General features: G+C 32.0%; 1 protein-coding gene across 16 annotated transcripts in view; it reads left to right on the top strand.

Annotated features, from left to right (window-relative positions):
• The window catches only part of Adgrl3 (adhesion G protein-coupled receptor L3), a 776,587-nt gene that overhangs the window by 354,236 nt on the left and 402,561 nt on the right, over window positions 1-19,790 (top strand). For all 16 annotated transcript variants that reach the window (XM_047566096.1, XM_047566098.1, XM_047566083.1 and 13 more), the window contains one exon: window positions 9,357-9,570. In XM_047566096.1, the coding sequence (XP_047422052.1) occupies window positions 9,357-9,570 (214 nt within the window). The remainder of the gene's footprint in view (window positions 1-9,356; window positions 9,571-19,790) is intronic.

The following is a 19,790-nucleotide window of genomic DNA, read 5'->3' as shown; positions in this document are numbered from 1 at the left end:
CACTATGTAGTAGAAATAAATTGGTGAACCTTTTTAAAAATGTCTTTTGAATTGCATAATGCTTTTTACTAGATTCTTGTTTATTATGCATTTGTAATTCTTATTCTTAAGAACATGTTGAATAGCCAGTTTGAAGTCTCTGACAATGTTAAGTTAATAATAAGTTAAAAAAACTTAGAAAATTACAATATGTGAATTTCAATACAGTTTGGAAATTTTTTTCTCATAAATATAATTGGATAACAATGTAGAATATAATTTTATTAAATGATGGAAAATTATGGCAACTAGATATGAATTCATTTATTGAAATATTTGCCACAATTTTAGCAGTTTCTGTGGAAGGTCACAATTTTGTGTATATATAGTCTCAGGTAGTAAGATTAATGTTACCCCTATGCTGTGCCCCATAAGTCAAAGAATAGCTAAGCATTGTTTTTTGATGCTCCACTCATTAGGGAATTTTTATATTAAGCCACCTAAATTTTATGCTTTCCTTTCTGACCTCAGCACATAATTGCCTTTGGTTAATCTTTCAAGTTGTCAGTTTTAATTGTTGCTGTGTTACACTTAACTACATGCTGAAATATCATTTAAATTATAGGCATTCTTTCTTAAAACACCCTTGCTGGAATTCAGTGTATTAAAAGCCTACTGGTAGCAGATGTACTTTTTAAGAAAGTGGATGATGGGTTGATATTTCATTGGGTTTTCAATGTTATTTTCATTGCCAAGTATTTTGGACTGGATTTTTAGAGCATATTTTTAAAACCTGAATAAATGTGTTGGCATGTAAAAATGGCACAGAGAAAATATACATGCTTAAGAAAATTATGTCAGAGGCTATGCTGACAGTGAGTTTGTGATATTTGTTTTATAGCAGAATTTCAGGAATGAAGGGTTTCCCAAAGACATTGCCAATAGAGTACAAACATGTCCACTTTCAGATATAAAAGTATCTCCATCCATAATTAAGAAATTTCTTTAAAATCATTAGCCTTAACTTATAGTCTAATTAACATTTTCTTCAGAAAGCTAATCTATTTCATTATCATTTTTTAGTTTTCAAAAGAGCTTTTTCTTCCTTCTCATAATCACTGGGATGTAGGGAAGAAAGGCCATTTGTCCATACTTATTTATAATTCATTACTGCTTCTGTATATAATGCCTAGTACCCCAAATGTTGTTTTAGCAAAGAGATGGTAATGTTGCACTGTCAACCTGGATCATTCATGACATCTTTCTTTCAGTGATTTGATAATTTTTCAATATCTGTTCAACAGCTTCAATGTCAACTTTTTAAATATCCCTTCAGGTTAGTTTCTGGGCTATGTTGTATAGCCAAATAAAATAGTAAACATTTATTAATTTATTATTTTTTTCAATTCTGTAGGTTAGGAATCCAGTGGTAGTTCAATTAGTTCGTTATGTTTCCAGATCTCTAATGCATTTGCATTTACCCAAAGGCAGTCTTTCTGGAGGCTGACTCCAAGTTACCTCCCTCCTATGTCCTGCAAGTTCCTGCTGGTGGTCAGCAGGGGACCTTGTTCCTTGGCCCCTGGACTCCTCCATGGGGCTGCTTGAGTGGTCTCAAACTCTGGTGGCCAGCTTTGGACAATGCTACATGATCCAAAAGAGAGGCTGAACCTACTATTCCATTTTAATGAACTACTCTGGGAAAATGGCACTCTGATTTCTACCACACTGTTTCCATCAGAAGTGAGTCTCTAGGTATAGCCCAAATTCAAAGGGAGAGAGAATAATAATAGAAGAGTGTCCCTGGGATAAAACCCACTTGATCGTGGTGCACTATCTTTTTAATATATAATTGTATGCAATTTGCTAAAATTTTGTTGAGAATTTTTGCGTCGATGTTCATTAAGGATATTGATCTGAAATTTTCTTTCCTCGATGTGTCTCTGTCTGGTTTAGGTATCAGGGTGATATTGGCTTCATAGAACGAGTTTGGGAGGGTTCCCTCCTCTTCTATTTCATGGAATACTTTGAGGAGTATTAGAATGAGGTCTTCTTTAAAGGTTTTGTAGAACTCGGCTGAGAACCCATCTGGTCCCGGACTTTTCTTCGTTGGTAGGCTTTTGATGACCTCTTTACAGCACCCCTTCATGCTCAAAACACTAGAAAAAATAGGGATAGTGGGAACATTCCTTAACATTATAAAGGCAATCTACTCTAAGCCCATGGCCAATATCATTCTAAATGGTGAAAAACTGAAAGTGTTCCCCCTAAAAACTGGAACAAGGCAGGGATGCCCTCTTTCACCACTTTTATTCAGCATCGTCCTTGAGACTCTAGCCAGAGCAATTAGACAAACCAAAGAAATTAAAGGGATACGAATTGGAAAAGAAGAACTCAAACTATCCCTGTTCGCTGATGACATGATTATATATTTAGAGGAACCTGGAAATTCCACCAGAAAACTTTTAGAACTCATAAGTGAATTCAGTAAAGTAGCAGGTTACAAGATCAATGCTCATAAATCCAATGCATTTTTGTACATAAGTGATGAATCTTCAGAAAGAGAATTTAGGAAAACTACCCCATTCACAATAGCATCAAAAAAATAAAATACTTGGGAATCAATCTCACAAAAGAGGTGAAAGACCTCTACAATGAGAACTACAGAACACTAAAGAAAGAAATTAAAGAAAACCTTAGAAGATGGAAAGATCTCCCATGTTCCTGGATAGGCAGAATTAATATTGTCAAAATGGCCATACTACCTAAAGTGCTATACAGATTCAATGCAATTCCAATTAAAATCCCAATGATGTACCTTGCAGAAATAGAGCAAGCAATTATGAAATTCATCTGGAAGAATAAAAAACCTAGAATAGCTAAAGCAATCCTAAGTAGCAAGAACGAAGCAGGGGGTATTGCAATACCAGATCTTCAACTCTACTACAAAGCAATAGTAACAAAAATCGCATGGTATTGGTACCAAAATAGACAGGTAGATCAATGGTACAGAATAGAGGACATGGACACAAACCAAATAAATACAATTTTCTCATAATAGTCAAAGGGTCCCAAAATATGAAATGGAGAAAAGATAGCCTCTTCAACAAATGGTGCTGGGAAAACTGGAAAACCATATGCAACAGAATGAAATTAAACCCCTATCTCTCACCCTACACAAAACTCAACTCAAAATGGATCAAGGACCTCGGAATCAGACCAGAGACCCTGCATCTTATAGAAGAAAAAGTAGGTCCAAATCTTCAACTTGTTGGCTTAGGATCAGACTTCCTTAACAGGACTCCCATAGCACAAGAAATAAAAGCAAGAATCAATAACTGGGATAGATTCAAACTAAAAAGCTTTCTCTCAGCAAAGGAAACTATCAGCAATGTGAAGAGAGAGCCTACAGAGTGGGAGAATATCTTTGCCAACCATACTTCAGATAGAGCGCTAATTTCCAGAATCTATAAAGAACTCAAAAAACTCTACACGAAGAATACAAATAATCCAATCAACAAATGGGCTAAGGAAATGAACAGACACTTCACAGAAGAAGATGTACAAGCAATCAACAGATATATGAAAAAATGTTCAACATCCCTAGTAATAAGGGAAATGCAAATCAAAACTACCCTAAGATTTCATCTCACCCCAATTAGAATGGCGACTATCAAGAACACAAGCAACAATAGGTGTTGGCGAGGATGTGGTGAAAAAGGAACACTCATACATTGCTGGTGGGGTTGCAAATTAGTGCAACCACTCTGGAAAGCAGTATGGAGATTCCTCAGAAAGCTCAGAATGGAAACGCCATTTGACCCAGCTGTCCCACTCCTTGGCCTATACCCAAAGGACTTAAAATCAGCATACTACAGAGATACAGCCACATCAATGTTCATTGCTGCTCAATTCACCATAGCCAGATTGTGGAACCAACCTAGATGCCCATCAGTTGATGAATGGATAAAGAAACTGTGGCATATATATACAATGGAATATTACTCCACAATGAAGAATGATAAAATTATGGCATTTGCAGGCAAATGGATGAAATTGGAGAATATCATGCTAAGTGAGATAAGCCAATCTCAAAAAACTAAAGGACGAATGATCTCGCTGATAAGTGGATGAGGACATATATTGGGGGGTGGGAAGGGTTAGCATTAGGTTTAGGGTTAGTTTTAGGGTTAGGGATAAGGAGTGTGGTAAGAATGAAGGAAAGAAGGACTGTATAGAGGGAAAAGAGGGGTGGGAGGGGTGGGGGGGAAGGGAAAAAAATAATGAATCAAACATCATTGCCCTATGTAAACGTATGATTACACAAATGGTATGCCTTGACTCCATGTACAAATAGAGAAACAACATGTATCCCATTTGTATACAATAATAATAAAAAAAATTTAAAAAAGACAAGTGTCAAAGAATCATGAACATATTTTAAAACTGTCACTTATTCCTCTTTTAAAACTCTCATTCCTTTTCTAGATTGTCTGATCTATTTGGTTTTAAAGCCTCCCTTACCACTATGAAATTCCTATGGTTCTCCCTTTGAGTCATAGACCTGTATATTCAAGTTCCTATTAGGTGTTTTGTTTGATTTTTGTTTATGGCAGTACCAGCCAACCACTAGCTTATGCCAGAAACCTGGTAGTCATCCTTGTCACAGGATCTTTTACCCTTCGGTTTAGTTATCAAATCATGTAATTTCTTGCTCCTAAACATAGATTAAATATGTTCTCTGTCATTATCCTTGTAAAGCGACTTTTCTCTCATCTTTACTGCTATGAATAGTCTAATTTGCATTTCATTTCCGTTTTTTTATTTTTTAAATTCTCTAACAGAGTTTAATTTTTTTTTTGAAATATATAGGATTTGGGCTAAAGTATGAAGTGCAGGAAATAGAAAATAAATATAATGTAGACTGTTTTTCTGATATTTTTATAAGCGCAACAAACAAATAGGACAGGACAAAGATTTCAGTCTCTGCTATATGTAGATTAGTCTGCAGCTGTTAATTTTTCAACTAAATCACTGAGTACATGCAAGAGAATAAAGTGTTTGACGCATCTGTCCTATAACTAACTTACTTATTCTCAACTTAGTGACAAGTGGTTTAGTCAGTACAGTCAAATCTTTGTTTTGTCTGTCTTTCTCTAGTGATGATGTAGCATATTCCTCAAACCTTCAGTGAAAACTAACTGATACTCTAACTTCTGTGTTTATTCTTCTTCTATTACTCTATGGTTCACTACCTGAACTAATTAATGTGTTACTATGGCTTTACTCTGAGTACTGTTGCTGAGTTCTAGACTTATGAATCCAGCTGACTTTTGCTGACATCTAGGTACCATTCTGACACCTTAAGTTCAATGTGTACAAAACTGAATTAATTGTGTTGTGCTTAACCAATTAATTTTCCACTTTTATCTTAATCTTTGGACTTTTACTTATTCTTATTGATAACATCTTTCCTACAATCCTATATTTTAAATAGAACTGCCCCCTTTGAAAGCCCCTTTCTAGTGCCCTAGGATTATCTTGGAAATTTTGTGAGCCCTGTCCTTGGTGTCCAGAAGTAACCATCTGACTTTTATTTGGACACCAGCTTTTATATTCCTGATTTCACAGCTGCAAAAGCTTTCCAAGGACTTATAGCATATTGAGTCAGACATCACTGGGTGGGGGAGAAAATCCAAAAAGAGGGAAAGCAGAAAAGAAGAGGTTTCCACAACAGAATGACTGAAGGTTCAGAAAAGGGGAAAATAATGCGAATGATTTCTGACAAGAAGTGAGCGAGAGCAGGGAGCTATTTCTCATATTATTTAATATTTCTTTTTACTTCCTTTCCTCACAGTTAATCCCTTGGCAGAAGCACATTTTGTTCCAAATCTGATTGACATGGAGTTTGGGGACTTTCAGAGGTTCTGACCTTATTCAGCAGAGACATTTAGTTAGTTCACATGCTTGTAATCAGGTTCATGGTCAGTGAGTAGTTTAAGGTGCAGCACCCTACCAGCACATTACCAGATTTCATATCTAACAGTTTTCCAACTTATTCAGCAATTATCTATTACACGTCTAATAGATGGTATCAGATTCCTTGTTATAACAGATTTACCTTATACTTAAAAGTAGGAAGGAGCTAAAGAAGATATGTTTATGCCTTCTTTGTCCCAAATTAATTTGCCATAATCCACTTCACAATGCCCGGTCAGTACTACCCTGACATAGCATGCAACAGACTACTTGAGAAAAAATAAAATTTTAAATTTTAAAAATAAAATTTAAAATAAGAAAAAATAAAATTTAAAAATTTGGAAAACAAAAGAGACTGATTTGCCACACCACATTTGGATTGGTGACATAGTCAGTCTTGGCCTTTTGTCATGTAAACTAAACTTTTCAGTTGATAGCATGACAACTGAATGATAGAAAATCTTATTTTTAACTCAAACAATTTTTCCCCCTTTGGAATTGGGTTGCTGATGAAAATATTTAGCAAAATAATTAAAGATAATTTAAATAGCTAATTAATGTTAGCAAGTAGTTTCCAGTAATATATTCTTTTAAACAAAGCATACATCATTTGCAGAGTACAATTTGTCACTGGGTAACTAAAAGAAATGCAATTACAGGTTAAATGGAAGAAAGTTTTGACAAATCAGCTGTGATCATTTTAAAAATGCTTTTTAAACATACATAACATTTGTATCATTCTTACATTAAAAAAATACATGGGAAATTTGAATCTCCACATTTTGGTTGACTTTGCATCTGCCTAGTGTCTGGTTCTAAATCATATTTTTGATAGTGAAGACCTAGATTAAAGCTGTGTCAGTGTTTTGACAAAATGACTGATGAGTTAATCATCCAAATTGTCCACTTAGTCAAACAAATGCTTTGACAGTATGATTTGCTTATATGTTGTTTCTTTGTTCAATTAGCTTGTTTTTTTTAATTTAATTGACTGGTTAAATCAACATAATAAGTCCAGATGAATCCAGTGTTTGGAAGCTATTTCAAAATGATTTTTCTTAAATGACTATATCAAAGTTAAGAAATAATCTCTTTAAACAAATGTGCAAAATGTAGTATAAAGTATTCTGAAACTGATTTTAAGGACTTCTTGGGGGCAACAAAAAAAAAAAAAACACTTTTATGATTCTATTTGAACTAAGTAAATCATGGAAACTGGATTCCTTAATTGCACCATTTTTATTACTCAACAATTCCATTATTTAAAATTTTAATGAAAATGTCTTTATGAAAATCAAATCTTATTATTAAAAATGATTTTACTCTTTAATTTAGATTGAAAGAAAATATTGATTTTTTAAAAGTATTACTTATTTCAAAAGTGAGAATAATTTGAGTATTTTTCAAAAAACAAATATATTGTTTCAAAAAATAACCTTTATAGTTATAAATTTTTTCTTTCTCATCCCTCCCTTTTTTCCTTCCCCTCTTTTTCCTCTTTTATTATTTTACATTCTCATGCTTAGTTAAAAAAAAAAAGCAACACCTGAAAAGTTACATATATTTATTTAAATGCGTATTTTATGTATGTGCAAATTAGTGAGTTAATTTACGACTATCAATGCAAATTCAGCTATCACATATGTTTCTCCATAATTGATTTTCTTATATGGAGATCAATTTTCTTGACAGTTGGTAAATTCTTCACTTAATTTCAATTATATTCTTTAAGGAAAGCTTCTTGAGTTTTTACAACACTTAAACATTTGATTTTCATCCATAATGTGATGGCAATGTTCAGTCTTAGAATAAGAAACTGTTAAACTTAACATGAAAAAATAGATTGTTAAAATAAAAATTAGCTGTATATGTCCAATAAACATCCTAAAATGAAACAACAAACTAGAAAGAACAAAGTTGCCACAAATGGAGCGGACAGATTAGTTTCTTGTTATACAAAGAAGTTTTGCAATAGTGAACCTTACATAAATGGAAGTAAACAATTCAGATGAAAGAAAAATAAAGGTAAAAACATGAAAATATACTCCATTGTACAATAAAGCAGTAAGTTTAAAATAGATATTACCTTTGCTCTTTATCAAAAAGACAAAATTTAAAGGAATTGATAATGTTTAATTATGAAGTGAAAAGTACTATTGGTAGAAATAGACATTTTTATTTTTATTATTTGAATTTAGTTGATAGTTGCCAAATTTGAAATGTGTTTCACCCTTGACACATCGATTTTTTTCATTAATATGGCATAAATATATTTGGATTATTATATTCTTTACAAAATATTTCAGCCAGCATACTTAAGATATGTTTATACTTATTTATATTATTAAGAAACAAAATGCTAGGGGCTGTAGCTCAGTGGCAGAGTACTTGCCTAGTGTGTATGGAGCACTGCTTTGGATCCTCAGCACCACATAAAAATAAATAAATAAAATAAAGCCATTCTGTTCATCTACAACTACAAAGAAATTTTTTAAAAAATGAATCAAAATACTGAGATCTTCATAAATGCCCATAGATATAGTTCAGGCTAATATGCATAATTTTTAATATATCATCAAAATGAAGGAAATCATGTCCAGAAATGAAAATATATAATTAATCTCATAAGTAAAATAAAACATTATAAATAATAATCAAATGATATGTTTATGATACTAAAATTTACCTGAATAAAATAAGTAAAATAATATAAAGAGGGGTGGGAAGAAACATAAAATGTCAGTTTTTGTTTGGACAATTAATTCTAAGGTTACCACAACTGATTTCCTCTTGACAGATGTGGAAGAATGTGGAGAGGGAGCTTAAGGAAAATGTAACTTTTCTGAACACAAATTCCTACTTTCTTAATGGAAGACCATGTATTATTTAGAAATTAATTCATAAAATATACCGATTATGTGAATTACCAAACAATGGAACTTTTAAAAAAATTGAAATAGACTACTTAAATATGTATTTTTAAAGTCAACAACAGTGCAATTTTGGGGTGACTTTTTTCTTTTTTCTAGAAAGGAATAACAAAGAGAGGAAGAAAGAAAGAAAAACAGAAAGACCTCAGGATTTTATCTGAATAGTGTACTCTACAAAACGGATAATATTTCTACATAGTCAACCTCACACGCAAGCAAAGTTTTAGTAGGAAATTCAGAATTCCTTTTTTCCCACATACTAAAAAAATGTGATAATGTTTTTAAGAAACAATTGTTAGATTTTTCAAAATCCTGTACAGTTAATGAAGAGGGAAATACTCTATTTTTGTTAAAATTATGAATACTAACTGCTGCACTCCTTGTGTTAGTTTACCCCAAGCTCTGGGCAGACAGATAGGTGCAAGGGTTCTTCATTCCTAACCAGGTGCCTCTCTTCCTTCTCTGCTGTAGCTTTCAGCCGAGCCCCAATCCCAATGGCGGTGGTCCGCAGAGAGCTCTCCTGTGAGAGCTACCCCATTGAGCTCCGCTGTCCAGGAACGGACGTCATCATGATCGAAAGTGCAAACTACGGGAGGACTGACGACAAAATCTGTGACTCCGACCCTGCTCAGATGGAGAATATCCGATGTTATCTGCCAGATGCCTATAAGATTATGTCTCAAAGGTATGATATCCTTCATATTCTGTTCTTGGCACATGTAACAAATGTTCAAGGAGCACCAGTGTGACTATGAAACGTGGGTAAGGACATCAAGGGTTTTGTGTGTTTCAGGATAATTTGAAACAGTGTCTAATTGAAACTTATTACCCTATTTATTTACGTGTCTTGTTCTAATTTGTATGTTATTATTTTGATAGTGTTCTCTACAACTGATTTATTATATGAGTGATTAAAAATATTTTTCAAAATTTTAACAATTTTCCCTGAAGATTGCTGAAATATTCTATGTTAATAATCATTTTCTAGTTATTTAGGGAAAAAGTAATAAAAATTAAATTAATATGTAATTTTGGTAATCAGTCAAATATATAAAAGTTTGTTGAGGAAAGATTTTTCACTGTGGGTAAATTATTTTTGTTTCAGTCATATAACCAAATACAGACATATGTAGAGTCCCTTTGGGGTGGAATTTGAGGAGGATTCCACCTGCATCCATCTGCATTTCTGTGATTAGGTTTTCATTTAAATGTAGCAGAAACTTTTAACTTCATTAGCTATTTAATCTCTGTAAGATTCTCACTGAGATTGTTTTAATTGTTTCACTGATATTGCTAAGGTCATCCAAAATAAGTCCTTAATCTAAATCATGTAATTATTGAAAAAAAAAAAAAAAAGAAAGAAAGAAAAAGACAAACCAGGTTTTGGTGGATCCTCTGGACCTGCTGAACTATATAGGATACATACATGAAGTAACAAATCTGGAGAGTAAAAACGCTTTTTAGTATATCCCTTGTGTAAGTCCTCCTAGTATTTTTAAAGTAAGAACTGCCAGCTAAATGAAAAACTGTTTAATTTTACATGAAAGTGAGTTTCTTGCTTGCATTCGATCTATTAAGTGTTCTACATTTGCATTTGTTTTTGACTCTTGGATAAATGAAATTGGTCCTATATTGTGGAATGACCCAAGTCATCTAAGTTGCTTTATAATGAGCTTAGTTTTAAATTGTCGTGTCAACCTCAGCATGTTGTCATGTTAATAATTACCATGGTACATATAAGTCATATTAATAGTAATTTGGACAGTTTAATTAGTTTAATACTTTTAAATAAACTATGGAAAGCAACTTTTCAAAAGAGTATTTTGATTAAGTGATTATTTTAATTTAAACTTATAGAAAGCACTATATCAGGATATACATATCTTTAAGCATGAAGGATTATAATTAAGTACTAGAAGTGATTATTACTGTACCCTGATATAATCTTAATAAAAATGTTTCACAACTTACTTAAGCATTATACATTAGATGTCATAGGCAATGAGAGATAGAACTGAACTCTCGATCCTCCTACGGCAACCTCCCCAGCCACTGGGATTACAGGCTTGCACCACATCACCCAGCTGAAACATTTTTATATACCATATATTTTGCTCATAATAAGTACACAATAATTTTCTTATAAATTTGCCAAGTAATAGAACCATCACAAAATCAGTTTCAGAATATTTCCTTCACTGCAATACAATTCTCTAGGCCAATTACTGCTAATTACTATCATCTTACCATCCACATGCAATGACCATTCTACTTTTAATGTGTTTATCCATAATATATAATTTTTAAGCTAAAAATACAAATTTTTGAAATCAAATTAAATTTTGAGGGTTCTTTAGTGGGGAACACTATAAAAGAAATATTAACTTCCGCAGAAATATTTCAAGAGGCATGGACATAAACATGTCCCTTACATACTGAATTCTCATAGAATCAAAGATCATGAATCTAGATGTTAATAAAATTCTTCCTTTTTTAATTAACAAGAGATGTAAATTTATAAAGTAAGATTATTTTCTATTTAGATGATAGAATTAAAGTTTTGTTTTGGTTTTGGCAGTATTTTAATAATATTATATTTTCACATGTTATAGCAACATCAGGAAAATGTAAAGAAAAAGAGGAATTTTTTTCTCACCCTTTTGAAAAGTTATATTTCAGTTTGTATCAGTAGCACTGCAGGGGATTTTATAGCTTGCTTACAAAAGATCTTAGTTTTTGTTGTATTCATTCCTGATAAAAACAGGAACTCTTCAAACAATAGTAGAAGTAGTGTCCATGATAGTTTTTGTATGTACATAGCCTACTAAGTATTTTGCAAGAGCTGAATGTATATACATGAGTTTTTCCATTCAAGTATTCTCCTTTGCTGCTTTGACAGATCCATTGCATTATGTATTGTATTTCTCTTACAGATTATAACAGATTGTAAATAACTCCTCATGTTAAGCTTTTGTCTTCTGAGTTCATATAGCCATTACTGAGTGTATTACCAAACAAACTCAACAAAATAAAACTAAAAAGAAATTCAATAGAGGAGAGTTACTTTGATAGATTCTCCTTGAGGTTAGTCATATTTCATATTTTATTTTTAAAACATGAAGTTAATTTTATTCATTTATTGTAAATTATCATTATTACTGTTTTTCTACCATCAACTTTTTAGATAATTTTACATCCTCTAGTCAAAACTCGAAATGCAGAAAATATTTATAAGAAATTAACAAGAAAGAATAAAGAAGTTTCTGAATGTTATAGGATAATAAGATGAAAACCTAAATTAATTTTCTTGAGAATATACTGTAATTTGGATTTGATTTGTCCCTCAAGGGTCCCTGAGTTGGGAGCTTGGGCCTCAGTGTGGCAGTGTGGGAGTTAGTAGATCCCTTAAGAGGTGGGGCTTAATGCAAGATCTATAGGTCTTTGGAGGCCTTGTCCACAGAAGGAATTAAGATTGTTCTCCAAAGAAAATTATAAAGCCCCAAGCCTGATTCTCCAACTCACTGGCTTCCTCTATTGAAATGTGATTGCTAATTTCTGCATGCGTTCCCACCTTTTCTATGCACAAAGAGGTGATAGAGCTGAAAGGGCCTTTTCTGGAAGTTAGCCAATACAGATACCCTTGACTCTCCCAAATGGTATGCACAACAAACCTCTTTTCTTCATAAATAGTCTCCCTCAGGTATTTTGTTATGTTATCATGAAACCTGACTTATACAGGACAACTTAAATCCAAATGAAAATTATCTAAGCAGTTTATTAACATAAATTCTGTTACTTATTAATTGGATAGCACTGGATTATGCAGGAAAAGAAGTTACAATGAGATTTAGCATATTTACTAAATGAATAGTTGGATTTTACCTCAGTTTATCTCTAATTAAAATGATTTTAAAGATTGCTTGGGGGTATGGGAGAATTGGATTCATAGTGTGCCCTTAGCTGAGTGGCAGAGCACTTGCCTAGCATGTATGAGACACTGCGTTCAATCCTTAGCACTGTATAAAAATAAATATATAAAATAAAAGCATGCTGACCATCTACAACTACAAAAATAATTTTTAATAAAAACTAATTGACTGCCTTTAGACTTAGTGTTTTTTGTTTATGTGCAATTGTTTAATCCACATTGATTCATTGATCAGGAGATGGAGTTGCATGGAGTTTAAGAAATTGTCTTGAAATTAGTTTTGACTGAGGCTTTACTTATTGTGGCAAAGGTGATAGACTGAGAAAGTTTTAAAATGCTGGAAAAATACTTTGCTTCTGATCATGACCTTGATGGTAAGAGAAGAAACTCATTTTCTCTCATGCGAAAACTCAAATGAATATTCAGATTTTATCAATATTTAAATACCATCATCCACAAATTTTTGTTATTGAATTTTAGATAGAAATAGTTTTATTATTGTGAATTTGAAAGTGGCCTTAAAACTATTTTTTGTTGGAATTAATTGATAAGTGTTTGAATAATGTAATATTTATTGAAAAAGTAAGCATTGATAGAACAGAGCTGATTTTATTACCAAATATTTCCAGCAGTAACTATATATCATCAATACTTAATGAGAATTTTGTTTGTGTTAAACAATGTTCTAAGAACTTTGTATGAATTCAACTCATTTAATATTTCCTTTACTCCTGTCAAATGGTTACAGTTGTTATTCTTTCTACAGGAATGCGGGAACTAAAGCACAGAGAGATTTTAATATCCTAAAGTTACACAGTACATAGTAAATCTGCACTTTTAACCATGGTAGTACAGCTCGAAAATCCATGCTCTTAAAATATGTTGCCTTGTAAACCCTGTCTGAAATGTGTACTGTTTTAATAAAAGTGACTAAATCAGGAAATAAATGAACCACTCACTAACAATGAAAAAATACACATGTGCACAATATTAAAGGTGGTTCATATTTTTCACATATCATGGTGGGATCATGTCACGAAGTTTCTTAAATTATGTAGCATTTATTTTCTGCATTAGGATTCCAGAAAGGAAAAAAAAAAAAAAAACCTAAGAGCTTTTGTGATTATACCTTTATTTTAAATAATAGCTGTATGAAATAAGATTTTCTCATTGTTTTAACAATTGGCATTACATGTGGACATAATTATCTAGAGGAACATTTCAGTAAAAGTAAATTTACTGGTGATAATGAGGAGTAATTTAAAACTTGTATGGTACATATAAATTAAGAAAACAGATGTCACTTAGTGTGCAAACTTAGGAACGGGGAGGGTTCATAAGTTAGAAACTATGCCTTATAACGTTTCAAATGCTTGTAAATGAGATGTATCATACTGACTTTTCTTAATCACACTTGTATATCAGTAACAGAAGAGTATGTAATTACTAATGTTTCATAAAAGAGATTTTAAATAGAAAAGCTCTTCATCATTAAAGCTTATGCTAATAAATTATTAAAATGAATGTGCATCTTTATGTGTATCACACCATATTAAATTTATTATACAGTTATTTTGTTCTTATTTGGTATTCTGTTTTTGTTATTTTGCCCTATCAGAGCTTAGAGTGTGTTGAAAACATTAAATTTGTCTCCCTGAATAGTGTTTTTCTCTACCATGTGTAAGTTTGAATTGACTCATTGTTTTTTTATTATTAAGAATATTACTAATAAAGTATGTTTAATAATCCATTCCATATGTTTTAAATATTCCCAAGATATGTTGAAGTGAATAGTTAAGAGCAATGCTGTTTCCCATGGTATTAGAGAAACAATTATCCTAATATTTGTTAATATGTTAAAAAAAAGCATAAAATGGGAAGATTTCTGTTCAGTGAAATATTTATCATTTGTATAGCAGGAAGTTAAGTTAATCATACTCATTTCTATTTAGGATTACCAAGTACTAAAGAAAATATTTTTATATATATGTTCTGATTTCAATATATAAATTTATGTTTTTCTGTTTTGGTTCAAAAAGATGTGAGGTCTTTCCAAAAATTCTAGTTGCCCTAATTATTAATACTAAAAATTTCTGAAAATAAACCTTTGGAGCTGGTTCTTGAACTTGTTATTGCATTGAGGGAGTAATGTTTGGCGGAGGATATAAGTCTACAAAAATATTGCTGTGGAAAAGAAGGAAATATACTTTAAAAGTGATAAAAAGACAAGAAGAAGAGATAGTTATTATATAAAGAGGGACTGATAGGTGTTGGTTCAAAGGTGAATAGCTGGCAATTGTACTGAAGAGAACCTTTTCACCTAAGATTATTGATGTCTTTGTATTATTTAGCGACATTTTGATCCTAGCCTTCACCACTGAGCATCTAAACAACTCTGTATATTTCACTATTGTATATTAATATACTCCTGGAATTTTGAATTCATTTAGCACATTGTGTATATCAATATTATAAGAAAGACTTATTGTAGTCTTTTCCAATACAGACATGTTATTAGAGGTGCTATTCTAATATTAATTGTCAATTTGCTAATACTGAGGTTTCTATTTGTTTCTCGGTAACAAAAGTATTAATTTTAGAATTAGTCATGCAGGCCCCAGAAACTCTTGGGAGTTTCTGTCATTATCTGATACATGTTGAATTTGTATTTGTGATATATGTTATATTTACACTTTTCTAGCTTTATGAACAAACTCACTTTTTGCCTTCTTTTCTCTCCAAATCACAAATATTGGTCTTTTTATTATAAAGTAGTATTAAAAATACCTATGACTAATTTTATCAGTTAAAACATGCTCCATGATGGTTGCAACAAGAATTATTTCTCTGTGGGTACTTTAGAAATTAAGGTCACATATATGCACTCCTTTTCACAAATTAGTCTGTGAAAAATTTGTCATAATAAAAGGCCTTTCACCTTTCCAATGAATTCAAGTAGATCATCCTTGCCTGAGGAGATCTGATTCTAAATTACTTTTCATGTTAGGTTCGGAGGAAAACGTAGAGTCCTTCAAATGACTTTACACTCAACTGTTTCCTCCAATAGCATTCCCCTGCTGTGACATTAATATATATATATATATATATATATATATATATATATATAAAATATATGTGTGTGTATATATATATACCATAATTAAAAAAAATTTGGATGCATTGTAATTTTTCAATGACTGTCATAGGAGTGAAAAACATTAATTAATATAAGCACCTCAAGCTCACATGGGTATTGGGGTGGAATATGAGGCTCCTTTCAACTAGCAAATATTCCTGCCTTCCTGTAATTTTTGAAGTAGATACCAAGTATTAAAACGTTATACATTTGTGCATTTAAAAGTATATTCTAATGAGATGTTATCATACATATTTGATACGCATATGTTAGTAATTCAAAAGAAAATGGCAACATCCACCCTGTCCCTAAATTCTTTTAGTCTGTTGTACCATGCTTATTTTTGAGAAGGAATTTAACATTTCATTTTGCTGTCTGTAACATGATCTAAACTATTCTTACAATGGCAGCTGAAAATAGTATGCTAGTCGTATTGGTATATATGTGAACACACACACATTTATATACGTATAAATAAGTGAGAAAATAGCTGCTGATGCTGCTTCTCTTTTAAAGAACATAATTCAGAGACATAGGTACACAGAATATTTATGATATGTATTTCTGTGATGCAGATTATTTTCAAGAAAAAAACATTGTTTTCTAATGATTCAAGATCACAGTAAGCTTTTACGTATTAAGAAGTAGATGAACATATTTTATCCATTTATTTTTAAAAGAATTTTTATTTTTTCAGGATAATAGAGCAGTCATAATTGTTTTGCTTTACAAATACTGGAACTGATGCTCAAACAGTTAAAATGATTAACCCAAGGGTAAAGATGACCCTCAACTTTATTCCAAGTTTAACAACATAAGTATACCTTCTTAACTAGTTTAGTTAGAAACCCAAATGACTGGCATTTGTGATTGTAAAATAAAAGAAACATTGGCAAGATGTTTTTAAAACATAATTTAAAGGTTCCCAACTCAAAGAAGGAGCAAATTGGAAATAGGATTTTCAAGAGCTATATAAAGGCTTTTTGGAAAAATTATCTCTTGGACCTCAAAAATTATATTAATTTTAGGAAGGTGTTTAGAAATCACCATCACCTAGTGCTCAGATATTGATTCCTCACTTTGTATGTTCAGAGCCTGTGTTTTGAAATTTTCACGACAGGCTTAGGTTTGAGGTTCAAACTACTTGTCCTGGTAAGCCTTGCCTCTCTGAGCAATTTGGAGGTAAAATACTTGCCTTCAGGGTTCATTTTTCTCTGTGTTAGTCTCCACCTGTGTAGTATCACTATGCTAAAGTGGTTGCTTGATGACCAGAGATAAATGTTTTATATCATTGTCTATTGTTGAATAATAGATGTCATTCTGGATTTCAGTAACATGGGTTTTCCTATGTTAGTCAGAACAGAAGATTTTAAAGACCTCCTGCTTCAGAAAGGATCTCTTTCTCTGTTAAGTTTAGCAATACATCAGCTTTGTATCCTAAAGAAATATGTTTTGTTTTATTTGCAAATGTTTTTCTGGTTCTAATTTAAAAAAAAAATTATTTTATGATCTCTGGGTGATGAGTTCAGGATCTGGGAAAATCCTTAAAGCAAGTCAGATTTAACTTTGAAACTAATATTGAACTATTGTTTATAGTATATTTAATATCTGTTCCCTAGTACACTCCTTGCTTTATGTTTCTATGCAGCAAAACCATCACTTTCTCTCCAAAACTGTGATTTCCAATTTTTAGATTTATCTTTCATCAAGTGTCAGTAGTACATTTCCAAGAATATTTTGTTTCCCTTCAAACTGTACAAAGCAAACCCTTTGCTTTGCCTATCTATTCAATAAGTCCTGTCAAAAGTGTGCTCCCTAATTTTATTCTACCATTCTATCATTTTTGGAGCCTGTAGAACATGATCTTTTTTCTATTAATTACAAAACTGCAAGATATTTCTTGCCCTAATCAATTTATACATATGAAACACATTTTGAAAAATATAAATGAGTACTGTGTCTATGAATTCAAACTATTATCTTCAAAATAGTCATACACTTCAACCATAATTTGGGGAACAAGTCTTGAATATATTTGATACGGATAATCATGATTAGAAATAAATTGTCATTCTTCCTGCACTTTTCAGAACCTAGATGATATTACAATACCTATTTATAAGCTAAAACTCATAAATATTTCATAATTAATTTTCTGTAGCATAGTTCATGATAGTAAGAACTAGTCTGCCAGTGTACCACTGTAGCCATTCATTGATGGAAAGCAAAAGAATTTTTCTTGGAACATTGTTTAGAGTTGCATGTAGAAATAAAAGCAAATTTGTATCTTTCATAGCAAATGAGTAGAAACAATATAATTTCCAAATCCTACAAACTATTTTACCTGGGGATTTCCATCAGCCTTGTGTCTTACAGTGATTTCTGTTTTGAAAAATAAATTGTTTAGTATTTTTTTCTCAGCATAATTAGAATATAAGCTATTAGGGCCTGTATTTAAGAAAGTTTCAGATTTAAGTGGGATAAAATCCAACTAATTCAAAATAAGTATGTAAAAAATATGGATGTATATTGGTTCTGTTAACTGATTATTCCTTGGGACAGTAGGTCTTGTGGATTATTAGATCAATTCTAAAATGACCTCCTTATTTCATTGTCTGCAAATTCTGGAGTCGGTTGCATCCTTTTATTTCCAAAGGTTAATGTTCTGCAACCTCCAGTAACCTAGGCTGTCCTTTCTAGGATGGAGCAGTTGAGACACCTGACGAGCTAAAGGAAAAATACCTTTATCCCTGCATTTCCAGCAAAATCGTTTATCCTCATTGGATCAGGTTGTCAGCAAATCTCTGTAGCAGTCACTGTCAAAAGATAAGATGCCTAGATGGCCTTAAGCCAGTGGTCCTTATCAGGAGGTGATTTTTTCCTTCAATGGAACATTTGGCAATTTTTTAAAGTACCTTTGGTTGTCACAACTAGGAGAGTGCTAATGACATCTAGTATGAAGGGGCCAAGCTTCAAAGTATTCTACCATGTCAACGCCTGAGAACACAAAAATTATCAAGTCCAGGATGTCCATGGTACCCATTTTAAGAAACCCCACCCACCTTGAACCACTCAGCTGCTATCTCTTATTCCTAGGTGAAACCCACAATGGAAAATGAGGGAACAGGACCACTTCAGGTAACTGTGTATGCAGAAAGTTAGAGAAGGAGGAGCTGGAGAAACAAACAAAACCATGGATCCCTACTCCAAAGGCAATCCAGTGTTCCATGTGGAATAATTACAAAATGGTTTATTTTTTCTCATTAGAAATAGTGTCAGGTGAAATACTCTATATTACAAATGTAACTAGGAATAGTACTTCAAAGCTTTACATTTAGGACCTCATATACTTACTTAAAACAGATTATTAATTTTGAGCTATGAAAATGTCATCATATTGATAAGAAATATGGTTTTTTATGTCCTCACAAATTGTTCCTTAAGCCTGATATTAAATAATCAGTTTTTTAGATTTTCTCTCTACTATTGAAGTAAAATATTTCAAACAATAATCTTTGTAGGTTTTTAGAGAAGGAGGTTTTACCCTTGGTAACTTTGTGTCATATCATTTCATTCTACCAGTATTGTTGAAAACATCTTGATAGACCATGTAAGGAACAGTTACCCACATACTACCTTCATTCGTAATTAGCAGAGATAGAATTTTAGAAGAAATTATAGGCAATGTCATCATTCCAATACTTTCATCTACATGGAAATAACCAGGAAATGTTGGGGCTAACTATATTTTTAAACCCAGCAGGCTAAATTGTGGAATTGAATCTATGAAAGCTCAAGGGAATTTGAATATGAAATTCGAATATAGAATTTGCTACTGGTA

This window comes from Sciurus carolinensis, chromosome 10, assembly GCF_902686445.1.
Source record: "Sciurus carolinensis chromosome 10, mSciCar1.2, whole genome shotgun sequence".
NCBI lineage: Eukaryota > Metazoa > Chordata > Mammalia > Rodentia > Sciuridae > Sciurus > Sciurus carolinensis.
This window is presented reverse-complemented; position numbering and strand designations above follow the sequence as displayed.